We start from the raw sequence: 27,973 nt of genomic DNA, 5'->3' as shown, positions 1-27,973 counted from the left end.
TGGGCTGGTATCTCAGCGGCTATTGGCTGGAGGAGCGGAAGGACCTCCCGCAACACTGGTGCTCACAGTCTGCCAGCCTAGACAGACAGACAACCGCAAGCTCCAAGTTCAGGGAGTGATCCTGCCCCAGAGGGAGAGAGGAGAGGATAATGAAGGAGGACACCCAACTGCTCTTCTGATCTCCACGTGCATGTGCAGATGTACGCAGATGCACACATATGTGTACATATACCACACACATATACACACAAATACAAACGCTGTAAGAATTTTTAAAAAATAGTTTCTGAAGAGACGACTTGTTCTAGGGGATCAAATAATCTCTTCTGACCTCCAAGGACACCAGGCATGCATGTGGTGCAAAGACACATATGAAAGCAAAATATTCATGCACATAAAATATATCTAAAGAGAAAAAAAGTAAGCAATAGTCCCTAGGGGCTGGAGAGATATTAAGAGTGCTATGGTGCTCTTCCAGAGGATCCAAGTTCAGTTCCCAGCAACCAACCTGCGTGGTTCACAACCACTTGCAATTCTACCCAAGAGATCTGATTGCTTCTGACCTCTGAGGGCATCTATACTCATGTGCAAGAACACGCACACATGCACACACACAAATGCACACACACGCAAAATAAGTCTTTTTTCTTTTAAAAAAGTAGTTTCTAAAAAGAAAAGGAAGGAAAAAAGGTAGCTAATGGAAAACCAGGCATGGCAGCATACACCTGCTATCCTAGCATTCAGGAGGTGGAGGGATAAAGATAAGAGACATTCCAGGTCATTCTAACTATGTGCTGTGTTTGAGAGCAGCCTAGACATAAGACAGATAATTATAGACAACAATCAAAGTGATTTCTCACTAATTACACAGAAACTGGAAAGCAACGAAATGGTAGCTTCAATGTATTAAGAAAAAGTATCATCTTTCATCCATTCCGAGAAGTATAAATTTTAATGCTTTCCTTTTCGGAGTGTGTGTGTGTGTGTGTGTGTGTGTGTGTGTGTGTGTGTGTGTGTGTGTTTGCATGTGTTTCCTTAGGTGCTGTCCACCTTAGTTTTTGAGATGTCTTTCACCAGCTTTTTGCTCGTCCAGTAGGGATCTGTCTGTGCAAGTCTCTACAGTGCTGGAATTATAAGCACATTTGGCTTGTGCCTGTGGGTTTCATGTGGATGTCGGAAACCAACATAAGCATAATATAAGCAGTTTACCAAGGGAGCTATCTCTCCAGCCATCCATATTTTCTTATCTTGGCAGTTGGGTGCTATCTTAAAGAGGAGACAGTTCATATTGTTCACACTTAGCTGGAAACAAACTTTCAATTTTACAACAGTGTATAAAATAAAAGTATTTCCTAAAAAAATCAATGAAATACCAGAAATGTCACCCAGTATATCATACTGAATTAAATTATGTTTGGGTGTTTGTTTGTTTGTTTGTTTGAGACAAGGTTTAGCTTTACAGTGTGACCCTCCTGTTTGCCAAGTACTTGAGTTACATGCCTAGTTTATGTTTTAATATTAAGAATAGATGCCCTCAGTGGTGGTGCAGGTCTTTAATCCCAGCACTTGGGAGGTAAAGGCAGATGAATCTCTGAGTTTGAGGCCAGCCTGATCTACAGAGAAAGTTCCAGGACAGCCAGGACTACACAGAGAAACCCTGTCTCAAGAAATCAAAAGAATAGAATAAAGACATTTTATACAAACACATATTGAGTTTACTCCAATGTGTCCTTACTTTAAAAAGCTTCTGCCGAGCATATGTCCTTACTCCGACCACTTGGGAGGCAGAGGCAGGCAGATCTCTGAGTTCAAGGCCAGTCTGGTCTAATGAGTGAGTCCCAGAACAGCCAAGAACAGCTAAGGCTACATAGAGAAACCCTGTCTCAAAACAACCAACCAACCACCAAAGGAGAGAAAACACACACACACACACACACACACACACACACACACACACACAAAGAACCCAAACATTTCTAAAGATGAAAGAAAACAAACAAAAAGGAGAAGACATAGTAGGTCAACCACAAAATGTTACCAAAAACAGTGGGGAGGGAGTACAGAAAGAAAAAAAATAGCAGTAACTGATGTGAGTGCTAAATTGTAATATATGAGGTAGAAAATAAAGATACTAGACAAAAAAGAAAGAAAGAAAGAAAGAAAGAAAGAAAGAAAGAAAGAAAAGAAAAGAAAAGAAAAGAAAAGAAAAGAAAAGAAAAGAAAAGAAAGGCTGCGCTAGGGGATGGTCCAGTGGTTACCTCCAGGGCTGATGGGGCAGGGACAGGAAGGCTGAGGTTGCTGGCTCCTAGCCTAGTAACCATGTTCAGAGAGACACTGCCTCAAAAGAATAAGACAGAGGGTGACAGAGGAGGCTACCCAACTCCCTGTGTAGGCACACGTGGACATACACCACACATAATTACACACATCACTAACGTACAACACACACACACCAGAAAAGCAGTGTGGAGGTTTGAACAAGGAATGCCACCCCCTTGGACTCAACCATCTGAACACGGTCCCCAGGTGGTGGCGCTGCTTGGAGAGGTATAGGGAGGTGCTGCTGGAGGAAGCGCCTCCCTGTGGGAGGGCTCAGTGAAGTTAAGTTCTCCCGCCACTTTCAGTTGGATCTCTGCTCCCTGTTTCTGGTTGACACGGGATTGCTCAGCTTTCGCTCCTGCCGTGATACCTGCTTGCTTGCTTGCTGCGGTTACTCCCCGCCATGATGGACTCTAACCCTACAGAGTCGTAAACCAAAGTAAACTCTTCCACAAGTTTCTTTCTGTTGTGCTATTTCATCATAGCAACAGAAAAATTAACTAATACAAACAAGATTTTTTTCTTTCTTTTTAAAAGTGTTTTTTATATTTATTTATTTATTTATCTAGAGACATCATCTCACTATGTAGCCCAGATTATCCTGGCACTAGCTCTGTAGACCAGGCTGGCCTCGAACTCACAGAGATCCACCTGCCTCTGCCTCCCGAGTTTTAATCTGAGGATTAAAGGCGTGCGCCACCACCGCCCAGCCCCAAACTAGATCTTAAGAATATTTGCTCTCAAAGAAAATAAACTGCTTCGTTTGACTTTACTGTTGAGACAGAGACTCACTATATTGCCCAGGATGACCACTTAATTGTGAATCCCAGTGGCCCTGCTGGTGATTCGGTCTCCCAAGCAGCTGAGATGATAAGTATATACTCCTATGCATTACAGTATGTTGCTGGAAATCTGGGTCTCAAACCAGGCCTCTTGTGTTATGATGTCATAGTTAAACAAAATTATTAAAAATAAGATGACAATTACTTTATTAATATAAATGTTATACTGTTTATATTCATTATAAAATATTGAAAATGGCAAAGTCTTGTTTGTCTGTCTGTCTGTTTGTTTGTTTGTTTTGAGTCTAGGTCTCATGTAGCCCAGGCTTGCTTCAAACTTACTATATTGCTGAGAACATCTTTGAATTTTTGACCCTATTGCCTCTGATTCCCAAATGCTAGGGTTGCAGGCATGTGTGCCCCACCTGAGGATCCAACCCCAGGGCTGTCTGCATTCCAGGGAAGCATTCTACCAACTGAGCTGTACCTCCAACCACACCAAGTGCTTTCAAATTCCCAGACATATTTGGGAGCACTGAGATATTTGGAAAGAATTCAACTGCTAAAGATTGAAGAACAGTATCATTTTGTATTGTGTCACTTACTTAAAAATTTTTAATTAATGTACAAAATAATGGTTTTCATCATGACATATTTAGGTACTTGGCTTCTATCATTTATTTATTTATTTTGTTTGTTTGTTTGTTTTTCGAGACAGGGTTTCTCTGTGGCTTTGGAGCCCGTCCTGGAACTAGCTCTGTAGACCAGCTGGTCTCGAACTCACAGAGATCCGCCTGCCTCTGCCTCCCGAGTGCTGGGATTAAAGGCGTGCGCCACCACCGCCCGGCTTATCATTTATTTTTTAATGCAATGTGTTGCTTTTCCTAATAAAGGCACTAATTAGGTTTGTCTTCATTTAAAACCATAGAAAATATAATACTTCCTTAAATCTCCATCTGCATCTCTCCCACTCTCAGCTCAGGATTCAACTGGGTGCATCTTTCTGGTGCTCTTGAAATGGAAGGGTTATCATTTGCTCTGAGAAGATTTAAACTCCAGAAAAATTCCCAATAAGGTCACAAAACCAGCCTGTAAACCCAGCAGCACTACAGTGCACTAGAGAGATAGAACTGGACCATCTGGTGTTGCTACTAAATCACCGTGGTCCATCCCAGGTGGGGTTTCCTGATCTACAAAATAATGGTCAGAGATTCTCTGCAGGTCCCTCATTTTGACTGGGAGTAATGGGCACTGGCAAACGGAACTACCAAAAAGGCAAACCCAAAACTTACTGGAGGTCTCGCTAGATCCAGTTGTTTCGCGTTTTCTTGTTACACCAAGGCATCAGCCAGGGGCAGGGTGCCCCAGATGGCTCAGCAGGTAAAGGCACCTGCTGCTCAGCCTGAAAACCCGTGTTCTGTCCCTGGGGGCCCACACGATGGAGAGAACTGACTCTCACAGGTTGTCTGCCTCTGACCACCACACACGCACAAGAGACATAATTTAAAAGGTATAGGTGGGAGAGGCCCGGTATGGCGCCTACCTGTACTCCCAGCACTGGGGAAACAGAGGCAGGAGGATCAGCGTTAAGTGTGGAGATCGCCTGACTGCATAGCGTCCGGTCAGTCACGCAGACAGTCTGAAAAAAATCAGAGCTAGGTATGGGGGCTCACACCGACAGTTCTAGCACTTTAGAGGGTGATGTGGGAGGAGACATAAACGCGAGGGGTAGCCTGGGCTATCTGGTGAGACTACGCCTCAGAAAACAAACAGAAGTGGGATGTTTAACCTCTTTTCTTCTCTCTGCATTTGCTTGCCCATGTGTGATGGAGTGTGTGCCTCTGATTGCATGTGGTGGTCAGAGGCCGACTTTCTGGAGTTGGTTCTCTCCTTCCACCTTGTGGAAGGAATCAAACTCAGGCCATTGGGCCGATGCACAAACAGCTTTACCTGCTTAACTCTGCCAGCAGACCCCTGAATTTATCTTGTGAGATTTCTAGCAAAGACATGCTAAGTTCACCAGCGAATGGGCAGCCAGGAGTGAACCTCCCCTTCCTTGGGCTAACTCTCAAGAGCATCTAAGTGATATTTTTCTTCCTTTGGTAAATGGGGACCAAATACTAGGGTACCACTCACCCCTGGGACATTTTCCTGAGCTGATAGATGTGATAGGTGTCCGGTTTCTGATGGTTCCGTCTCACAGGTCTCTTTGGTTTGGCTGTTAGCAAGCCTTCCTGGATCTGAGTGACTTACAGACTGGAGTGACATTGCCATGCTGGAGATATAGGAAGCATGAAATGAAGCTGCTAATGGTGACCCACGGTGGTTCCAAGGGAAGTTTCTGTATAGCACTCAGGAAGAGGTGATGAGGCCTGGCCTGAGCCAACAGCAAAGATGGCCAGAAGGTTCCAGAAGTGTCTCAGTGCGTAGTCAGGCCTCAGGAAGAGATGCCTGCTGAACTTGATTCTTGAAGACAATGTGGACCTAGTTTCTAAAGAGAGTGTAGAATGGTTGAAGTGTCATTCGAATACACAGACACACAGACACACACACACACACACACACACACTTATGTCATTCCTAATGCTATGTCATAGCTTTATGACCTGTGAATTTCCCTCATTTTCAATTTTTCAGTCTATCAGAAATGCCAACTATAGCACTCAAGAAACAGCCAAACCATAAAAACTCAAAGATGAATTGATACCGTGTGTACAGCTGCTTATGCTAGTTATGCTCCAGAGGAAAACATAAACATAACCTCACATTACTTTCTTGTTTGTTTGTTTGTTTGTTTCAAGACAGGTTTTCTCTGTAGCTTTGGAGTCTATCTTGGAACTAACTCTTTTTTTTTCTTTTTTTTTTTTTTTTTGGTTTTTCGAGACAGAGTTTCTCTGTGGCTTTGGAGCCTGTCCTGGAACTAGCTCTGTAGACCAGGCTGGCAGGCTGGTCTCGAACTCACAGAGATCCTGCCTCTGCCTCCTGAGCGCTGGGATTAAAGGCGTGCGCCACCACTGCCCGGCCAGAACTAACTCTCGTAGACCAGGCTGGCCTTGAATTCAAGGATATCTGCCTGCCTCTGCCTCCCGAGCGCTGGGATTAAAGGCGTGTGCCACCACCGCCCAGCTCATATTACTTTCTTTTCGGTGTTAAGAATCACCCAAGGTCCTTGAGTATGCTAGTGTTACTGGAGGTCAGGGTCAGGGCTGGGTATTTCTAGGTTCTCTGTTTAATATATATATTAAATATAAGTAATATATGTATACATACTGTGTGTGTGTGCCTGAGTGTCTATATATGCACTGCATATGTGTATGAGGCCTCAAGGGTCAAAAGAGGGCACTGTATCTCCTGGAACTAAGTTATAGGCAACTGTGAACAGCCATGTGTGTGCTGAAAGAATCAAACCTGGGTGACCTCCAAGAGAAGTGTCTTTCATCACTGAGCCATCTCTCCAGTCCAGGGCTCCCGAATTCCTGGTATCTTATTCAAAGCACTGGAAGAAGCACAACCAATTTGCTAAGAAACACAGAAACTCTGTCTGAAGCGGAGAGACGGCACAGATGAGAATACACTGGAGTCGTGGGCCACACAGGTAAGGATATGCAGGGGCCTGGTTACTATTTAAGGCTTTATTTTATGGAGGTTCAAGAGAAGGAAAAGACCAGTAAGGTGGTTCAACCATTTAAAGGTGCTTGCCACTAAGTCTAGAAGACTCAAATTTGATCCCCAGAACTCACCTAGTAAGAGAGTCCAACCCTTGGAAGCTGTTTTCTGACATTCACATGCATGTTGTACTATATATACGTTTTTGTGTGCATGTACACACACACACACACACACACACACACACACACACACACACACAGATCTCCTCTGACCACCCAGGTACACATGGTAAGTATACATGAATGCATATGTAATTAATCCTTTTAAAATGGAAGCTGAGTTCTAAGTTTATCTAAGGTTACAGCTTACTCTCTACAACTCTTTGAATCTCCCTCACACTCTCTGTGTGTCTTACTCTCTTACACATAATATATAGCTTGCTACGATTCACTTATTATAAAGAATAAAGCGTATTTTTACTTTTTTACCACACTGCGATCAAGAGAAAATCTCAAATCCAAGATCAATTTCCAGGAGACACCCCCAATGAGTGGGCGTCCTGCACAGTTTCCCAGTAGAATGTTGGCACGTCACGGAAACCGTTGCTAGGTGACCGCATCACAGATGAGCAAGGAAGGCAGGGGCTCTCCCAGAGTGGCAGTTACACTATGGTTATTGTCCTAACTAAGGAAGTAAAAGCAAAAGTTTTTTTTTTCCACTGAGAATTAGTGAATAAGACAAACCAAGTAAGTAAACAAAGAACAAGGCTTAAGAAAGTGATCCCACCAAAGTGAACACGTACCCCATCATGAGCATCCTGTTTGGAGGCTTCTGTGGTGTTCTTGGGATGGATCAAATGGTTACACTCTGATAGATATATACGTGTGTGTGTTATGTATGTATGTATATGCATGTGTGTGCGCATATATACGATATATGTTATATATGTATATATTATGTATGATATATAAAACATGATCCTTAAGAGGGTAGAAAATGATAATTCTATTTGTTATTCCTAAGAAAAAGATGATTTATCTCAAAAACTGGAATTTTTATTCTAAGAAAATAATTTCACAGCAATGGAAGTTTGTTCCTAATATGTGTATAGTCTTGATGCCAAAAAAAGCAAAGAATACACCCCAAATATCAAAGAGTACTGATAGCCTGATCTCATTTCAAGTTCTTAGTTAAGGGTGGAGCCTGGGCAGAAGTATTTTCGAAGTTAAAAGGCCATTCAAATGTAAATTTAGAACTGAAAATGACTGCTCACTGTCATTATTTATGGACAATAAAAATTAAGCAGAGCTGGTGATAGTTGCTTGGGCCAAATCCTTGCTTTCTCTCTTATATTCCAAGCCCCTTTCTTGAGTCAGGTTTCTCTCACATCAGATGCCCAGAGAAGCTTCTCTTTCCACACTTGCAAGCACAGCATTCACGCTGAGGATGTGGCACAGTGGTTGAGTGTTTGCCTACCATGTGTGTTGTGTGAATTTCAACCTTCAGCAGTGACAGATGAAAAGTTAAAAAAAAACAAAAACCTAATAATTTCCCCATTTTCTCTGTTATGACCACCTATCCCTTTAGCTGAGATTTTGTTTTGTGTTTTTCTTTAAGACATGTTTTCTCTGTGCCATCCTGGCTGTCCTGGAACTCACTCTGTAGACAAGGCTGGCCTCGATCTGACAGAGATCCTCCTGTCTCTGCCGCCTGACTGTTGGGATTAAAGGCACGCGCCCCGATGCTGGGTTGTGGCGGTTGGAAAGAGCACGTCCTCTGTGGACTCAGAAGTGTGAAAGCTCCCTAGGTCACGGAGGACTAGGAGGCGTGGCCTTGCTGAAGGAGGTGTGTCACTGGAGGAAGGCTTTGAGGTTTTAATGTCTCTTGTCCTTCCTGAGGCATGATCTGCTTCCTGTTTGGGATCTGAGCTGTCAAGCTAGCCTGCTGCCACGCTTCCCCCGCCGTGACGCTGTTGGACCTTATCCCTCTGGAACTAAGCCTCAAAGAAAACCTGCTTTTTGTAAATTGCTTTGGTCATGGTGTTTTACCACAGTCACAGAAAAGTAACTAATCCTTTGGCTCAGCTGACTTTTTTTTAATAGCATGTCTCTAGACTGGGTGTCTCTCAGCAGTCAGCACAGCATTTGCCCAGCAAGTACAAGATTTCGGTTTCCATTCCTAGCACTGAAAAATAAATAAAAATTAGCATGACACTTTTTTCATCTCTAAAAAGACATATTTAATGGGTGTTTGTATCCCGTACCAGACTTTGAACTGGGTGCAGAACAGTCCACTGTGATACCTGGCTCTCTAGAGTGCTGTCAATATTTGGAGCAGAATTTTTGGCACAAAATGGCTGTTTAACAGCCATGTGTTTGATGAGTGAACTCTACAGGGCGCACACAGATGCTGTGGCTGAAATCTAGTCTGTAGACTTAGGGATGAGAAAACAAGGTTTGGGGCCTGACCCAGGCATAGTTTGGGAGGTGGGCTTGTGGGTCTAAGACCATTTTCCTATCTGTTAAGTGGGGTTTGGGTCTCTTCCTCCCAAACAAGACATTAGTAAAAGCCTTCTTTGAAATGCAATGTACAAGAGAAACAGTAACAGCTACTTACAGGAACATTTTCTTCCATTTAATAATATTTATTGTATGTGTTTGTGTGTGTATGCTCATGTGTGCAGGAGCCATAGATGTCAGAAGAGAGAGCTGGAGTTATAGGTAGTTGTAAGCTGCTGTGTAGGTGCTGGGAACCAAGCCTGGGTCCTCTATAAAAGCTACAAATACTTTAACCACTGAGCTATCTCTCTCTCTCTCTCTCTCTCTCTCTCTCTCTCTCTCTCTCTCTCTCTCTTCCTCCCTACCCCTCCTTTATTTAGACAGAGTTTCACGCTGGGTAGGCTTGGCAAGGTACTTGCTACGTAGTCGAGGATAACCTTGGACTCTGATCCTCTTGCCTCACCTCCCAAGTGCTGGGATTAAAAAGGTGTGTGCCACCATATCTGGTTTATGTTGCACTTGTACAGACTCAAAAAATACCAGGGCTGGAGAGATGGCTCGGAAGTTAAGAGCATTGGCTGCTCTTCCAGAGGTCCTGAGTTTAATACCCAGCAACCACCTGGTGGCTCACAGCCATCTATAATGAGATCAGGTGCCCTCTTCTGTCATGAAAGCAGAACACTGTATGCATAATAAATAAATATTTTTTAAAAATAGTAGAGGCTTGGACTGTAGCTTAGTGGTGAACTCATGTTTAGCTGTGGTAGAGGCCCTGGGTTGGACATTACCAAAAATAATAAATCAACCAACCAACAATGAAGTCAGCTGCACAGCTCTCTAAATGTACTGAAAATCATAAACGTGTATTCTTTAAAAACGGGCAAATTTTACATTATACTTCAGTTAAACTGCTAATGAAGCAAAAAAAATTAATTCTACATATGGATGTAATGTAAAACAGCCCCAGATTTCAGGAGAAAGTCACAAACAAATCCATACACACTAGGGCAGAAAAAAAAATCAAGTTCAGTAAAAGCTCTGCCCTGGTGTGGGGAACTGAGCGGCTGGTAGAAGTGCTTGCCTAACCTGCAAAGCCCGGGGCTTTTAATCCCCACGTAGAAAGGACAGGGCAACCATAAGTTGAAACAGGCCTTCCCATCACCAGGCTCGGAAGGAAATGCTCACCCTCATTTCTTCACCAGGGCCAACGGGGAGGGGTATCTGCCAATAAGCAGCCCGCATCTAGTTGGTGGATAGTGGGGTCTCTGCTGAAAGGGGGGATCATTCATCCTGACTTCTGCGGCCGCCACACTGCAGGAGCCCCACGCTCAAGTTCTGACGCCCCTCGCAGCTGCCACACCGAACCTGCCTCGGGGTTCAGTCCTGAGGGGGCAGCATGTTCGACCGAGACTTTTAAATTATGGAAGGCCGAATTATAGTTCAGGGGTAGCGACCTTGTCTTGATCTTGTCTTTACCAGGGCTGTGTATTGATCATCCATACTGTTGCTGGAATCGAGAGTCAGATCCCAGGCCCTGACAATCCAATAAACCAGGTTGGCCACCATCCTTAATAAGTCAACTAAACAAGTAATAGTAAACTACAGAAAACGGAGATTTATTCAATGTGGTCACATTGGGAAGAGGGAGAAAGAGAAGTCTTATCTTCTGGATCTTAATATGAGGGTACGATTTAAGTAGAGGATCAGACTGTCACAAAGCTGAACACTCAAGGTCAAGGGTGGTCCCACCCTTCACTGTCTAGGCTTCATCCTGTGGGGTGATCTGTGTGAAATCTCTTAACCTAAACAAGTTTCTACTCTGGCTAACACCAAGCAGCTTCTCCCAGCACGAGATTCCAGGGGAAAGTTCAATTCCCTGGGGTGCTTTTGTTTCTCGGCAGAGGGCTAACCTGAGGGGCACAATTGCCTCATTCCTGCTAGGAGTGGTTACAGAAAAGCAAAGTTACCCCAGGTGATCCACCACACTCTATAGACTGTGACAAAGTGGAAAGCCGCGACTCCGTCTCCAGGTCCAGCACCCACAATTAGCCCAAGGCCCGGAGAAGCAACGACGATCCAAAAAAATCACGCAGAGAGACACAGCAGCGCAGGACTCTGTCACAGCAACCAAGAAAAGTCTCCGGAACCGGGGAACCGGGGAACCGGGGAACTTGCTCAAACAGGTCCATTCTGCAGCGGCTCCGGCCGGACCCCGCCCCCCCACCGTCACGCCTCCCTAGATATGATTTCTGATTGGCTGAAAGCGGGGCGGGAAGCGCCCCGCCAGTCGGAGGCGGGTTCTGCACAGGCTCTTTCCACAGCCAGTCACAACCACCAGCCAGTCTTTAGCGACAATCTTGCTGGGCCCTCCGGCTCCCGCAGACTCTCCGGGTCCTGGCTGTCAGCGGACCAACGACGTCATTCCGGGTCGCCCGCTCACCTTCGCGGCTGAGAGCGGGACGCAGGCGCAGTGACTGTATTTCCCCGGGAGGCTCCTCTGACCACGTGGGTCGTGCCGTCCGGCGCGCGCCCGCGGAGGAACTGAAATCTGTTCATCGTGGGTGGCAGACTAGTAAAGGCCATGGCACCGGCGGGAATCCTGAACGGGAAGGTGGTCTCCGCGTAAGCACCTGCCATTGCTGATAGGGGTGGTGGGCTCAGGGCAGGACCTGCGGGATCTCCATACGTGCGGGTTCTGCTGGAGAGGTGCTTGTGGCATAATCAAATGGGCTGGGTGGGAAGGGAGGACATCGACACGGCCCCTAGAAGCTGGAAAGACATCCCCTGCCTAATGTGTGATTGCAATCGGCTGCACTCTTGTGTTTTGGCGGCAAGTCCTGGCCTGACCTTGCTCTCAAATGTGTGGCCGCTGACGGCACCTTCCCAGACCAGGGCTGCTTGGAGAGGCAGAACTCAGAAACCCCGCGTAGCCGCTTGCTTATAGTAATTCGATTGTGGCATGACTTGACACAGTTGTTTGGTGACTTTCTGAGTATTTTTGTTTGTTTTGTTTTCTGACACGGTCTCTCCACCACAGAGTCCTGGCTATCCGGGAGCTCACCCTGTAGACCAGGCTGGCCTTGAACTCACAGAGACCGTCCCGCCTCTGCCTCCCGGTGCTGGGACTAAAGGCGTGTGGCACCACACCCGGCCTAGAGGGTCTCTTCTAATCCAACACATTCCTCAGTACACCGACGGACTGCATTTTACTTTGTCTTCCTCTGGTTAGTGCTCCTTTTTCAAGGTGTCGCACGTGGAAGCACACTGAGCGACAACCCCAGTCCCTTCATGCTTCACGCTTTAACAGCCCCCATCTGTCCTGGCACTAAACTTACTTTTTTTTAGTTTGGTTCCAGTGTGCTGACTCTCCTCCACAGTCCATTTGACTTCACCTGTTCTGGCGCTGCAGATTTGAATGCTTAACTAGTGGCAATGTTTGCCAAATGTACTCCCACAAAGTAACCCCCTTTTGCTTTTGGCCGGGAGAGGGTTGGAAATTGCTTTTGGCTGGGAGAGGGTTGGAAATTGAACCCTTTAGTATGCTTAACCACTGGGCATTCCTTGCTTTTTGTTTGGGGGAGTGAATGTTGGGGAATTAGGAGAGTGGAGGGGAGAGAGAAAGGGATATTTTGTGACCTTATTGAAGGTTGCCTTTAGAACATTAGGTATCACTGGTTATTTAGTAACTGCTGTGACTAACCTTAATTGTTCAATAAGCCCTTGGCTTTATCAGTGGAGGCTTATAGAGAATGGTGGTGAAACCTACCCCAGGCATCGTGATCCTCTCCAGGAGGTTGGGAAGGTGAACAAAGAGGAGAAATATAAATAAATACCTGGTGAATCTTGCTCAAAGGCAAGGAAGAACCCCACATTTTTGGACTAGAAATCCTAATGCATACATCTGAGTACTTTTTCTTCTTTTTTGTTTTTATTTTATTTTTTTAATATTTATTTATTTATTTATTATGTATACAGCATTCTGCCTCGATGTATGCCTGCACGCCAGAGCAGAGGGCCAGATCTCAGTACAGATAGTTGTGAGCCACCATGTGGTTGCTGGGAATTGAACTCAGGACCTCTGGAAGAGCAGCCAGTACTCTTAACCTCTGAGTCATCTCTCCAGCCCTGTTTTTATTTTTTTTTTAAACAGGGTCTCATGTAGCCCAGGCTTGCCTCAAACTCAAATGTAGCTGAGCCTGGCCTTGAACTACTAATTTAGTGCTTATATCTTCCAAGTGCTAGAATTACAGGTCTGTACTGTCAGGCTTTTTTCTTTCTTAAAATAACTCTTCATGTGGGGACTGCAGAGGTGGCCTGGGGCTTAGGGGCACTTCTTGTTCCAGAGGACTCAGTTTAGTTATTAGCCCTCTGGACAGACCGCTCACAACTGCCTGTAACTTCAACTCCAAGGGAACAGATGCAGCCTTCTGGGTACCGATGCGCAGGTGTGTCTTACACTTATATACACACATGCACATAAATAATAATTTTTTATTTATTTATTTATTTATTTTTTTGGTTTTTTGAGACAGGGTTCCTCTGTGGTTTTGGAGCCTATCCTGGAACTAGCTCTTGTAGACCCGGCCGGTCTCGAACTCACAGAGATCCGCCTGCCTCTGTCTCCCGAGTGCTGGGATTAAAGGCGTGCGCCACCACCGCCCGACTAATAATAATTTTTTAAAACTTAATATGTGTATTTGAGGTTGGCTCAATATGGGATGCATATGGGCAGTAAACGTTTATTTGTTATAGTGAAGTAAGCGCATGGGTGGTCGTCTCACAGGATTACCTCTTTTACAAGATTGCTAAAGTGAACTTACTCAGCACAATCCAGGATACAGTATTCTTTGGGTACCCACAGTCCTCAGGCTTTCCCCCAACACTCCAGACCTTTTAGGTTTACACTGTTTCCTACTTTGTATTCTTTGGACTGCATCTGCTTTTACCCCAGCCCTGTTTTATTCTCTAGTGTGGATTTAGACCCACTGTAAGTGAGGTTATACAGCAGATTTCTTGCAATGTCAGGGGTGTTTCCCGAAGCATAGTGCCCTCCGGTTCCACCCATGTTGTGATCTCCTCTTTTAAGTATGGTTGATATTCCACAGTTGATCTGCAGTTGATTTATCCATTTCTCTATTAAGGCTGTGGAGTACTTGCCCGGCACGTGCAATGCTCTGGGTTCAGAGGAGCACCTAATGTCCTAAAGCAGCCTTCAGGAAGGTCAGAAGCAACTTAGGTTGTTTCCATGTTTTGGCTGTTGCAAATAATGCTACGCTTATCATGAGTATGCAGACTTCTTTATAAGGTTGTAATTTAATTTTCTTTGCTCACACATTTAGGAAAGGGTTTGTTAGCTCTGATACTCTATTTTGGTTTTAGTTTTTAAAATTTTTTGGGGGGGGAGAGATGGCTCAATGGTTAAGAGCACTGGCTGCTCTTTCAGAGGACTCATGTTCAATTCCCAGCACCCACATGGCAGCTCACAATGTAACTCCAGTTCCAGGTATTCCAACACCCTCGTACAGACATATATGCAGGCAAAACACCAACGTATATAAAATACAATAAAAAATTTAAAATATTTGATATTTTTTAAAACGTTTTTAAATTTATAGAGTACTATGTAACTTTTTTAGTGTTCTTTTAGTTTTTCAAGACAGGGTTTCCCAGTAGCTATGGAGCCAGTCCTGGAACTCCCTCTGTAGACCAGGAACTCCCTTTGTAGACCAGGAACTCGAACTCAGAGAGATTCACCTGTCTCTGCCTCCCAAGTGCTGGGATTAAAGGCTTGTGCCACCACCGCCCAGCAAGTACCATGTAATCTTTATAATTTATTTATTTTATGTGTGTTGGTATGTCTGTATGAGGTTGTCAAATTCCTGGAATTGGAGTTACAGACAGATGTGAGCTGTCATAGGGGTGCTGGGAACTGAACCTGGGTCCTCTGGAAGAACAAACAGTGCTCCTAACCACTGAACCATCCCTCCAGCACCATCCCGCAAGTATTTTTTAAAACATAAATTAGCTCATTTAGGTAGCGTGTACTGGCCTTACAGTTCCTTCAGTCTTCTGATGCTGACTTGCCCACGACAGCAAGAGTGGCGGTGTGGATCCTAGAGGCCTTGGTGCCAGATACCCACAGCCCATTGCTTCATTTTGATGGTTTTTTGCCACCATAGCAACTCCATGCTATTTTCTTTAGTGATCATATGAACTCGTGTTTCCACCAATGGTGCACCAGGATTCCCTTTTCTCTGTGCCTCGCTGTGTGTCCATAGGAGATTCTCCCCTTCCGCTGTTGGATGGATGAGGGAATCCATGGGAGATTCTCCCCTTCCGCTGATGGATGGATGAAGGAATCCATGGGAGATTCTCTCCTTCCGCTGATGATGGATGGATGAAGGAATCCATGGGAGATTCTCCCCTTCCGCTGATGGATGGATGAGGGAATCCATGGGAGATTCTCTCCTTCCGCTGATGGATGGATGGATGGATGGATGGATGGATGGATGGATGAAGGAATCAGACTGGTTGTCAGGCTCAGGCTGTGAGATCTTTTAATTGCTGAACCATCCTTTTGGCCTTGCCCTTTTAGTATACATCCTAACGGATGTGAAAAACTATCCCAGTGGTTTTAATTTGCTTTTCCCTCAGAAGTGGTACTGAGGAGTGCTGGTGTGTGTGCCTCTTAGCTAGTTTAACTAGCTTTTCAGCATGTAGCTTGCTGAAGTTCATTGTTTCTACTTCTGAGTGTGTATATTCATATACGTGCACACCTTTTACTGTGCCCTTTTCTCGAGGTGTTCCTATTAGAAAGCTTGTCAAGAGCTGGGCAGTGGTGGAGACAGGCAGGTGGGTCTCTGAGTTCGAGACCAGCCTGTTCTACAGAGCGAGTTTCAGGACAGTCTGAGCTGTTACACAGAGAAACCATGTCTCAGGGGAAAAAAACAAAACAAAACAAAATGAAGATTGTAAGAGATAATTTAGGTTTTCATCTTGACAAGTAAATGGGACTGGGTGGTATGGGTATGTTTTGATTGTGGAGAGGAAATTAAATAGTTATAAGCTCCATTTAAAAAATGGCTGGAGAGATGGCTCAGTGGTTAAGAGCAATGACTGCTCTTTCAGAAGATGTGGGTTCAATTTCACGCGCCCTCGTGGAAGCTCATAACCATCTGTAACTCCAGTTCCAGGGGATCTGATGGCCCTCCATGCATCAAGAACATACCTGGTGCATATATACACCTGCCCGAACACCCACATGAAAAAAATAATGAAATAACTTAGGTAATGTGTGACATACGCAGTTTTGTTTATGTCTGAATCTAAAACACCTAGAAACTTTTTCACTTTTTTTTTAAAAGATTTATTTATTTATTATGTATACAACATTCCTTCCATGCATGTTTGTATGCCAGAAGAGGGCACCAGATCTCATTATAGATGGTTGTGAGCCACCATGTGGTTGCTGGGAATTAAACTCAGGACCTCTGGAAGAGCAATCAGTGCTCTTAACCTCTGAGCCATCTCTCCAGCCCACTTTTTCACTTCTTACTAGTTGTGTGGTCTTAAGCAAATTTCTTAACGTCTGTGTTGTAATTTCCTCGGGAGTAAATTAAAAGTAATATCTATTATTGGGTTTCTAGTGAAATGAAATGAGGTCTTTAGTTTTGTGAAGCAGGGTCATTCCACATCACCAGGCTGGCCATGGACTCAGAAATCCCTCCTTCCTCTGCCTCCTGAGTGCTGGGATTAGAGGCGTGCATCACCACCAGCTACTTAAGTGAGTTCTTAACAGAGAAACACTAAATCTTTACACATAGTCAGTGTTCAGTATACCTTAGCTCTCTTCACAGTCTACGTGGATTTTCCTTTTGCTGGGTCAATGACACCTCCTACCCTTATCTCACTCCTGGCCTTTGAGACTAAATCTAGAGCCTAATACTTACTCCTGAACTATGATTTCCTTAATTCTCTTCTCTACTTTTTATTTTGAGATGGTTCCCAATAAATTGCCCAGGCTAGCTTTGAACTTATTCAATAGCTCTGGCAAACCTTAAACTCGGTATCCTCCTGCCGCAGCCTCTGAGCTAGGATTCCAGCCCTCTGCCACTAGACTCGGCCTTTTTGTTTTTGTTTCTTGGGGGAAGGTCTTTATAGCCCACACCATCCTGGAACCTGTGGGGGGAAGGGTAAGACCTGGGGATAGAGACAGTGATGTGTCCCCCTGGGTGTTTACTCAGCGCTGTGTGTGTGTGTTTTTGCTATGCCAGAACTCCAATAGTGAGTAAAATAAACAGCCCAAATCTCTCCCCTCTTATATGGACTTGATAAATTAGATGTCAGGTGACAGGGAGAACCAGGGCAGGGAGGGAGGAGCTCTGCTCTCACAAGTGATTTCTGTGGTATGGGTGCAGTGTTCATGAAAACGAAGGTCATATTTCTTGTCAAAGTGGCTTGGACTTGAACTGTGAGCCTATCAATGTCGTGGAGAAGAAGGCTCAAAGCCAAAAATACCCCGTGCCTTGGACCTTTGACCTCCCTAGTTAGTAAATAACTGCTTGGGTCAGCAGGGGTGGCCCGTGGAAAACTGCGTGGCCCTCTTTAGGTGATGAAAGCTCACAGTGGAGGTGAAACTTTCCCCCTGCATAAGTGTGAACACTCTTAAGAGGGCGCGTGGCACAGGGGAGGGTCTGCCGGTGTCAGGACCACCTTGCTATGGTTCTTAGCTGAGAGCATCATTCTCCCTGGGGTCTGTTCTGTTTTCTTGATCTGTTTGGCTTTCCCTCTTGTTTGTTTGTAATTAATCCTGCATTCTCGGTTAGGGGCGCTTCCTTTAATTCCTCTTTCTATAAGACTTCTTAGACTGAGTGTGGTGGCTCACATCTTTAATCACAGCATTTGGGAGACAGAGGCAGGTGGATGGATCTCTGTGAAATCCAGGCCAGCCTGGTCTACAGAGCACGTTCCCTGACAACCAGGGCTACAAAGAGAAACCCTGTCTCGAAAAACGAAAATAAAAGCGGGGGGCGGGGGGTGTGTTGTTTTTTAAGATTCACTTTGTTTTTAATTGTGTGTGTTTGTCTATCTGTATATGTGCGTGCTCGGGTGCGCAGGTGCCGGTGGGAGCCAGGAAAGGGTGACAGACCCTCCTCTGCAGCCATCAGATGTGGGGACTAGAGACCAAACAGGTGCTGAGCTCTCTGCCCCTTTACCTGAGGTTTTCCTTTCATCTTCTCTAGAGCAGAAACTTGAGGCTTTTCTTGGTGTTGTTATGCCCAAGTTTCTGGTCCCCAAATGAATTCACGGAGTTGGATTTCCGATGAAATTACATGAGGATTTTTAATAATATTCAAACTTAAGTTTGGACCAACACCTTTCCAGGACCCCAGCATGGTGGGTGCAGAAAGTGTGGCAGGGAGCCCTGGGAGGGCAGAACTTTTAAAGGGGAAACACCGTAATCAGGGGAGCTCGTGTCCTATCCTTGGGATTGGGTAAGGAAGGCATAGGATAAGGTAGTTTCTGAAACCATTGGTCAGTTTGGGGGCATGAAAACCTAACACTGACAAGGTACCTTCAAGGACAGGATGCGTCCCAAGAACATCTGGACCGCCTTACATTTTAGGGCATCTGTTCAAATTACTGCTATGGCGGCACGTTTCTGGAGCTGAGATCACCCGCCCCCCAGCTCATTATATGGCTTAAGATGAAGCCCCTTCTTTAAAATGGAGCTTGCAAAGTCAGATCCTCACAGTGTACTGGCGTCTTACCCTCTCTTCCTCTTCAAGCAGATATGTTTTCGACTTCCATGTCCTCCCTGGCAATGATGTCCCAGTTTACAGGGGACTTGTGGCAGCTATTCCTTGTCACCACAACAAGCTCTGACAGCCAGATCTACGGTTTGGTAGTGGTGGATGGAGAGAGACTAAAGCTGGTGTGAGGCCCGTGCTGGAAGACCCATTGGCGTGACTTATTGGCACATAGTCGGTCACAGCTGCCTAAGCTCTTTGTCGCAGAGCCGTCCCATTTTGTCTCCTAACTGTCTTGCAACAAAACAGTAGCTTAGAAGCCAAGTGTTTTGTTTGGCCTGCAGAATTATTTTTAAAAATTACAACACACTCGTGTCTGAGATTATATTGAAAATCTGGGTGTCTGACTCTTTGAAAGACAATGGAGAGTTTAGTGTGCTGTGTTCTGCATTCTTGCAGTACTGGGCATTGAAACTGGCGGCGGGGTGGGGGGGTTCTGTGTGCCAGCCAACAGCCTGGCCCCTGAGCTACATTCCCAGCCCTGTGGTCTGCCTGTCTAATGTCAGGGGATTGTTGGAGCTGAGCAGGTGCTGATCTGCTCCTTCCTGGAGTAGGGTAGCAGTTGGAGTCAGGACTTCGTTGTTCAAGAACCTTACCCTTCCTGCATACACCAGGATTCTGATGGTGTTCATCTGTTACCCTTCTCGAATGAATTTATAACCCATCTGTATATTTATTTGCTTGTTTGTTTATTTATTTTGAGGTTAGGTCTCACTCTGCTTCCACCATGTGGGTTCTAGTGATTGAACTCCCGTTGTCAGCCGTGGCAGCAAGCTCTTCTGGGCTATCTCATTAACCTGGGATTAGGGCTCATTCGGTAGTCCAGGCTAACCTAGAATTTATAGCAGTCCTCCTGCCTCAGCTGAGTGTTAAGATTATAGGCATGAGCCACCACTACTGGTTTTTAATTTGCCATTTAAGCTTTTTATTTTACTAAGATGTTTTTATTGGGGCAGTGGGTTAAGAACCCTGGCTGCTCTTCCATAGGACCCAGGTTAGGTTCCTAGCTCATGGTAGCTTACAACCACCTGTAGCTCCAGTTCCAGGGCTATGACCCCATGACCTCTGCAGGTACCAGGCACACACATGATGCACATACCTGTGCATATAAATAAATATATAAATCTTTTAGAAGTTAAAATTTTTATTACATTTACTTTAATTTTGTGGGTAATGTGTCTTTAATGCTTGCTGTCTTTTAAGCTCCGGCCAGCCTAGTCAGCAGCCACAACTCTGTAGCCACAGGCAGTGGTTTGGCAGCCGCAGCCGGAGGAAATTCTGTTCCCTCGGGCACCAACTCTTTCAAAGCTACCAAGGGAATTTATCTAAATCTCTGTCCTGCTGAAGAACTCAAGATTCAAAGGCCCAAGTAGATCCTGCTTCCCAGAGAGGTTGAATAGCAAGCAGCTTGAAGCCCTCCTGCTTTTTCTTGCCCCTCCTTATAAACCCTTCTCCACCTGGCTCCTCCCTACCGCTTCCTGTCAGCTAGCTGCTGATCGCAGGTGAATTTTACTTAATCTTTGCATCATTAAACAGATAGTCCAGAGCATAAACAAAAGTAACAGACCTTAAGATAATATTTACAGCAGTGGTGGTCTGCTATTACACTTATTTTTTATTTGGTTGGGGGTAGAGGGGAGGGGCTTGGTGTTGTCCTGCCATGGCTTGTGTTTGGAGGTCAGGACAATTTGGGAATCATTTCTCTTCTGCCACGTGACTCCCAGGGACTAAACTCAGGTCATCAGGCTAGTCAGCAGGTACTTAACCAATGACCCATCTCTTTATCTGTATAGACTACTGTGTTTTGTTTTGTTTTGTTTTGTGACAAGTATTCTGTTATATAGCTTTGGCTATCTTGGAACTTTATGTAGACCAGACTGGCCTTGATCAAAAAGATGTCCCTTGTCTCGGCCTCCTGAGTCTGGGATTGAAGGCATGGACCACCACATCCACATGGTCTACTTTTTAAATAATATATTTTTGAAGCTTCTCACAACCAAATCTATTTGTTGCACCTCTGGTTTCTACCCACTAGATGCCAGTATCATCTTAAAATGGCTCCATCTCCGTGTTTTCACTTCTTACGTCATCTCCACTTGGCTGTGATATTTTCCTGCTGTCTGTTGGTCAGAACCAGAGAGACGTGAGTGGTGCACCCTGGCTTTCGGGTTTCTGCTCATGCTTTGGTACTGATTGCTCCTACCTACAGACTGATGAACATCTTCCCTTAGATTGCAGTGGTTGCTGAAGAATGCCATGAATCGGGCATGAGTCCTTCTGTCCGGGGACCAGAGTATTTCCAGTAGCTTCTTTTGGCCTGGCTTTGCTCTGGAGTTCTTATGTGGAAGATCTAGCCCAAGGGCAATGGAGAGCCTGGGGGGGGGGGGGCACACGCCTTTAGTCCTAGCACTCCAGAGGTAGAGGCACTCTGTGAGTTCAAGGCCAGCCTGTCTATAAGAGCTAGGACAAGCTCCAAAACTACAGAGTCTTGAAAAACCACACACACACAAGATTGTAATGACTGGGAAGTTGTTCTGTGACAGCACTTCAAGTTTCTGGAAATATGGGCTATAAAAATTGAAGGACTTACTACAGTTTAATTTCCTATGGCTTTGAGAGCAGCTTCATGAGGGCAGGAGAGGTTACTTCCCCTGCTCCAGCTGAAGCGGACTTAGTTTTCCTCCTTCTCCTCTGTATTTTAGGGTCCTTAGTAGCCAATCCAGGGAGCAAAAGCAGACTACTTTTCCTTCTTCAAAGCAATAGAAATAGAGATGGCTTAAAAAAAAGAAAGAAAGAAAGAAAAAAAGAAAGAAAGAAAGAAAGAAAGAAAGAAAGAAAGAAAAGGGGGGGCAGTGAGATGGCCCGGTGGGTAAAGGGTACCTGCTACCCAGCCTGATGACTTGCACTTAAGACCTACGCTGTGGGAGGAGAAAATTGGCTCCTCAAGTGTCCTCTGACCGCATACCATGGCATACACCCACAGTCATTTTTATTTACTTATTTGTCTTTAACCCAAGGTCTCGCTGTGTAACCCTGGCTAACCTGGACCCTCATGTATTCCAGGCTGGCCTTAAACTCATAAAGATTTGCTTACTTCCAATTGCTGGGATTAAGGGCATCTGCCACCATGCCTGGCTCAAATAATTTTTTTTTAAGGCCTAGATTCCATTGCTTCATTGTTTAGCCAGCTTAAGTGAGTTCCAAGCCAGTAAGGGACTTAAAATAAAATCCAAGGTTCTCCAACCTCCAAACACATGCATGTTCCTGCCTATACATTTGAATACCCCTATACAGAAAAAACACGAACCTTCACGGGAGACAGAGCTGCCTGTTAGGAAAAGTTTAGGGAGTCATTGTAACTAGTTTCCAGCTAAAACCATTTTTTCACCTAAAGGAAACTTCAACCGAGGCTATTTTAAATGGTAGCATAGCACTGTGGAACATTCTGATCTATGGTCTCGTCCTACTGAGCGAAGCCAGTGCTTTCCAATTCACCACCTATGGCACTAAGTTCCCTTAGCTTTGCCACCTGCTGAGTGTTTTTGTTTTTTTATTTCTCCCTAGACTTGCAACTTTAGGTCTCCAGTGGCCATTTCCTTTCAGAAGATCTGGTAAATAGATGGGCTGTGTCAGTTTGAAGTCTGCTGTGGGCTGTAGAATGTTCCCAGTTAATTGTTTTTCCACTGCCATTTCACGCCCGGCCCGCAAAGCTCAGGGCCTGTGTATAGCTGTGACATTTTCTATGTGCTTCATGCAGATCAGAATTCGATCACTTTTTTTTTTCTTTTTAATTAAACTGTCAATAGTTATGTGATTCAGTCTTGGCTGGATTCTGCAGTGGCGGTGGTTTCTTTCTAGTACCTCAGATTGTAACATTCCTGGTCCCTTTCCAATTCAGCAACCAGAACAAACTTAACAGTGGACAACTGACCATGTGACCCGTGTTCCAAACCCTGGGATGATTCCGTCACACGAGAATAAAATAGTCTCTATGCTGGCCCCAGATCCCAGTTTCCGTGTTTCCTTCGGTTGCCCACTTCAGGGTGTTGGCAGTTGCTCATCTTTTTGCCAGATGATTAGAAAATCACTGGCCTATTGTGATCCTGTGTTTCTTTTGTGAGTGGCACAAAGAGCCTCTCCTGCCTTCCCACTTGACAAGGGGGTAATCTCAAGTGTCCATCTGTTTCTTCTATTGTTTCTTTTCTTCTTTTTTTCCTGCTGTCTTTGTGCCTTCTTTTGGGAGTAATTGTACAGCATAGGTTTTACTTCCTTTGGGATAAGGTAGAAAAATTTTGCCTATCACATGCCCCTCTGCCCTGCTCCATTTTTTGTTTTTGAGACACATTTACATGTAGCTCAGGCTAGACTCGAGCTCACCGTGTAGCTGAGGATAACCTCCAACTTCTGACCCTCTTGCTTCTACCTCCCAGCTGCTGGGGTTAAAGTCGTGCACACCAAACCCGGCTTGCACAACAGAGCGCTGAACGGAGGCACTTTGTGTTCCTGTTTGTGTCCTAAGTGCTCTGGACTGACAGAGGTTAGAGGGAAGGGAGCCGGAAGAAGAGGCCAGCCTGGGCACCTGACACAGAGCTCAGAGCTCCTCGGTTGCCAGGCACCATGTGACAGCTCATTGTCATTGATGGGGAGCAGCAAAAGCTGAGGCCACTAGGAAGTGGAAACTCAGCAGCTGTTCTTGTGTCATAGGAGAGCTGTGGTGTCCATGATCCAGGTCAAATCTGGTTAAAAAAACAAAACAAAACAAAACAGAGTGAGTTCCAGGACAGCCAGGGCTATTACACAGAGAAACACTGTTCAAAAAACAAAACAAAAGAAAACCCCTATGGTCCATCTATTCTTTTTTTGAACTATATTCTTGTGTGGAGTAATGCTTTGAAAAAAATAAGATCACTGACTAGAAATAAAATTTGGAAATTTTGAGTAAAACTGTTGGTTTTTGTTTGTTTGTTTGTTTGTTTTTTCTGAGACATTCTTTGCTGTGTGCTGGATTGCCTGATACTTAAATAATTTGTTTCTGTCTCATTGAATATTGGAGTTACAGAAGTCTCGCCCTGCATCCAGCTTTTTTATTTTTATTATAAGACACAGTCTCCTGAGTTGCCCAGACTGACACTGAACTCACTCTGTAGCCCAAACAGACCTTGAGTTTTTGATCCTCCTGAGGAGCCACCAGGCCTGGCCTTTAACACCGTGGTGGTCACTAGGATAAACTCGTCCCTGTGCTGTCTACGCCTGCCGATGTCAGCGATGGGGAAGCAAGGAGAAGCAGAGCTGGGAGAGTCCCAACTAGAGTCAGGCTTGAGCGCCAGCTTTTTATGTTAGATGTAGTGAAGGTGGGCACGAATAAGGCAAATACAAACCAGCTCTCCAAAAGACGTGGGTCCCGTGGGTAATTTGCATGTGTATTCGTTGGTGTGGTTTAGTTGTCTGGCTGCTCGGATGTATGGATATATGTATCCTGGTACACTGATTATCTTGGTTTCTTAAGAGGGTATCCCTCCCTTATCTCTCCCTCTCTGTCTTCCTTACCCTCCCCTCCTCTGAGATGTCTCCTGAATTCTTGTCCTGCCACAAACTTGCTCTATAACCAAAGATGGCCTTGAATTTCAGATCCTCCTGCTCTGCTCCTGCTGGGGTCACAGGCATTTGCCACCACTCCTGTCTAGGTTTTTTTTATTTTATCTTTTTGGAGACAGTCTCACCTCATATAGCCCTGACTTGAGACTTGTTGTGTAGAGCAGGCTGGCTTCAAACTGCAATCCTTCTGCCTCAGCTTCCCGGATGCTGGGGTTACAGGTGTGTGTCACTATGCTTGACCTAAATCCTTTCGTAAGGACAACTGTTTCTCGAATTAGGATATGATAAATCCATGATGAGTTTGGAGTGGCGTTCTTTGCTCTGCCCCTCGGCCTCATGTGACTGTGGTCACACTAAAATGTGTTGCAGCGTTATAAACCGGAGTTCTCCACGATAAAGGCTTCTCAGGACAGCACGTGGGGAGTGGAAATGCGAAGAAGAGTAGAGCCTTCCAGTAGTGTCCAGGTTTTCCTTTACTCACTGGGATTGCGGAGCCATGAGCGTCCATGGATTCATTCTGTTTTTAGAGGATGGACCCCAGGGCCTGGCAATACTAGGCGTGTGGTCTACCACTGCACTGTATCCGCCCCAACTAAGATGTTGACATTTCTTGCTTAATTGTGTGTGGGCACGCGAGGGTGTGGCACGATCAAACCCAATCCTGCAGGAGCCGGGGTTACAGACGCTTGTGAGCTACCTGATGTGGGTGCTTGGAACCCAACTTGGGTCTTATCCTTAACTGCTGAGTTACCTCTTCAGTCCCTACTGAGATATTGTAAACAACCTTCCCTATCCTTACCTCTTGGTTCAGTCACTGTTAGTAGAAGTTAGAGAACAATCCAAGTTAAACCAAGGCCTGAGGAATTGGTGGGAAGGCCATGAGATATGGCCTACCAGATAAAACCCATCGCTGATGGTGACTTGAATTTCCAAGAGACGCATCCAGTAACCTCCCTTGCTTAAGCTTGCCAGTGAAGGAAACAGAAACTCACGCCTTTTCTTTCCCCCTAGGCAAATAAGGGAGCAACTGAAGAGCCAGGTGACTCAGATGAAGGAGCAAGTCCCCGGCTTCACGCCTGGCCTGGCCATCCTGCAGGTAATATGCCATCCTCTTCCCTTTAGCCCCACCCTACCCAGCCTCTCCCCAGCATGAGAAGCAGCCGCACTGAAGGCCTCTCTTTGCCCTGTTGTGAAACCTCACACCATGGTATCTCGACGCGGGCTCCCTCTGCCACCCCGCTTCCGGGTGCCAGATTTTCCTGCCCTGTGCCAGTGTGATGCCCTTTGGGCGCGTTAGTCTTTTTTGTTTTGTCTTGAGACAGGGCCTCATGTATCCCAGACTGGCATCAGAGTTGATCTATAGGCTATGTAGACTCCTAATTTTCCTGCTTCACCTCCCAGCTGCTGGGGCTAGAGGCTTGTGCCACCCTGCCTGGTTTTGTGTGGTGCTGGGGATGGAACTCGGGGCCTCCTGCATGGTAGAGAAGTCCTCTCCCCACTGAGCTGCATCATTAGCCCCACCCCTTGGGTCTTCTTAGGACCCTTTGTACTCTTACAATTTAAAGATCTTCATGGAACTTAGCTGCTAATAGTTACTGTATTGGAAAGAAAATTTGGTGGGTCTTTTTCTTTTGTGTGTGTGTGTGTGTGTTAACTACATTAACTCTTTTGTTAAAAGATTTTTTTTTTAGGCTGGGTCTCACTGTGTAGTAGTCATGGCTGGCCTGAAATTCCCTGGCTTCTAACTCAATAAGCTCTATCTGCCTGCCTCACCTCCTGCATGCTGGGACCAGAGGTGTGCACCACCATGCCCTGACCTAAAGGACCTTTTGTTTTTAATTATCGGTATGTGTGTATCCTTGTGTGGGTATGTGCACATGTGAATGTGATTACGTCTGGAGTCCAGAAGGAGGTGTCAGGGTCCCTTGAGCTAGACTTAGTGATGGTGTAAGCTCCCAACGTGGGTGCTGAGAACCATATTCTGCAGCAAGTGCTCTTAACTGCAGAATCACCCCCCCCCCAAGTGTTAAATATAATTTATTTCAGAAGGCCAATAGGAAACTCTTGATGTGTTAACATAAACATTATGAAGAGCTGGCAGTGGTGGTGCACGCCTTTAATCCCACACTTGGGAGGCAGAGGCAGAGGCAGGCAAATCTCTGAGTTAAAAGCCAGCCTTTTTGGTCTACAGAGCAAGTTTCAGGACAGCCAGGGCTACACAGAGAAATCCTGTCTCGAAAAACCAAAACAAACAAACAAACAAACAAAAACATGGAGAAAGAACTTTGCTTGAGACGGGCTTTGCTTTGTATCCCAGGCTGGCATCGAACTGCTTCTGCCTGGGCCACCCGAGTACTGGGATTATAGGTGTGCACTGCCATACCCAGTTCAGAGCTTTTTGATAGTTAAAATTTGGGAAGAAGACATGTATTACATGTTGACATTTTCAAAAACCTTACACATTTGTTGATTGGCGTGGGTGCATGTGTGTGCACTCTTTTTTTTTTTTTAAATATTTATTTATTTATTAAGCCTGCAGGCCAGAAGAGGACACCAGATCTCATTACAGATGGTTGTGAGCCACCATGTGGTTGCTGGGAATTGAACTCAGGACCTTCAGAAGAGCAGGCAATGCTCTTAACCACTGAGCCATCTCGCCAGCCCTTGTGTGCACTCTTGTGCAAGTGTGCATGTGTGCCTTCTTGTGGACGTCAAAGGGTGACTTTCAGGTCTAGTCTCAATGAGAGTTACAATTGCTCTGATGAAACGTCATGAACAGAAGCGGCTTGGAAAAGAAAGGACTTACGTGGTTTATAGCACTTAAAAAAAAAGACATTAAACTAGCCAACACACCAAGAGTCAAATTTTATTTATTTATTTGCTGGTTTTTGTTTGGGACAGGATTTAGCACTTTAACTTGCGTGAACTACGTGGCCACGTTGGCCTTGGACTTGTGGGCATCCTCTTGCCTCATCCTCCTGAGCGCTGGGATTGCAAATGTGTACAGCGCCATGCCCAGCCCAGTTGTTCATTTTTAGAAAGTATTTGCAAAATACTCAAGCCTGAGTAATCATTGTTTGTCAGTTCTTTCAAGAAAAGTTGGGGAAATGCATCTGGTTCATCTGGCAAGGCAGAATAGCACAAATGCTTCTCCTATTAATAGCCTCCGAGCTTCCTTCACAGACAGCAGAACTGTGAGCCTCCGAGCTTCCTTCACAGACAGCAGAACTGTGGGGACTTCCTGATTCTTTACAGAGATCCTGAAAAGACTTCCAGGTGGAGGTCTAATAACATCGATCACTGGTGTTGCTTGTCAAGAGTATTCCTCAGTGAAACTGCCATCTATTTCTCCCGAGGGACC

The 27,973-nt window shown here is 45.3% G+C and overlaps 2 protein-coding genes across 2 annotated transcripts in view; one reads left to right on the top strand and one right to left on the bottom strand.

Annotated features, from left to right (window-relative positions):
* LOC142834778 (uncharacterized) overlaps positions 1–5,375 on the bottom strand; it is a 44,199-nt gene extending 38,824 nt beyond the window's left edge. The window contains exon 1 of the mRNA XM_075947637.1: positions 5,238–5,375. Within this exon, the coding sequence (XP_075803752.1) occupies positions 5,238–5,375 (138 nt within the window). The remainder of the gene's footprint in view (positions 1–5,237) is intronic.
* Positions 5,376–11,548: 6,173 nt separating this feature from the next.
* The window catches only part of Mthfd1 (methylenetetrahydrofolate dehydrogenase, cyclohydrolase and formyltetrahydrofolate synthetase 1), a 62,169-nt gene continuing 45,744 nt past the window's right edge, over positions 11,549–27,973 (top strand). Inside the window, exons 1-2 of the mRNA XM_075948321.1 lie at positions 11,549–11,830; positions 25,624–25,708. Coding sequence (XP_075804436.1) covers positions 11,790–11,830; positions 25,624–25,708 — 126 coding nt within the window. The 5' untranslated portion in view covers positions 11,549–11,789. The remainder of the gene's footprint in view (positions 11,831–25,623; positions 25,709–27,973) is intronic.

This window comes from Microtus pennsylvanicus, chromosome 14, assembly GCF_037038515.1.
Source record: "Microtus pennsylvanicus isolate mMicPen1 chromosome 14, mMicPen1.hap1, whole genome shotgun sequence".
Taxonomy (NCBI): Eukaryota; Metazoa; Chordata; class Mammalia; order Rodentia; family Cricetidae; genus Microtus; species Microtus pennsylvanicus.
The sequence above is the reverse complement of the archived record's forward strand: the minus strand, read 5'-3'. Positions and strand labels throughout refer to the sequence as shown.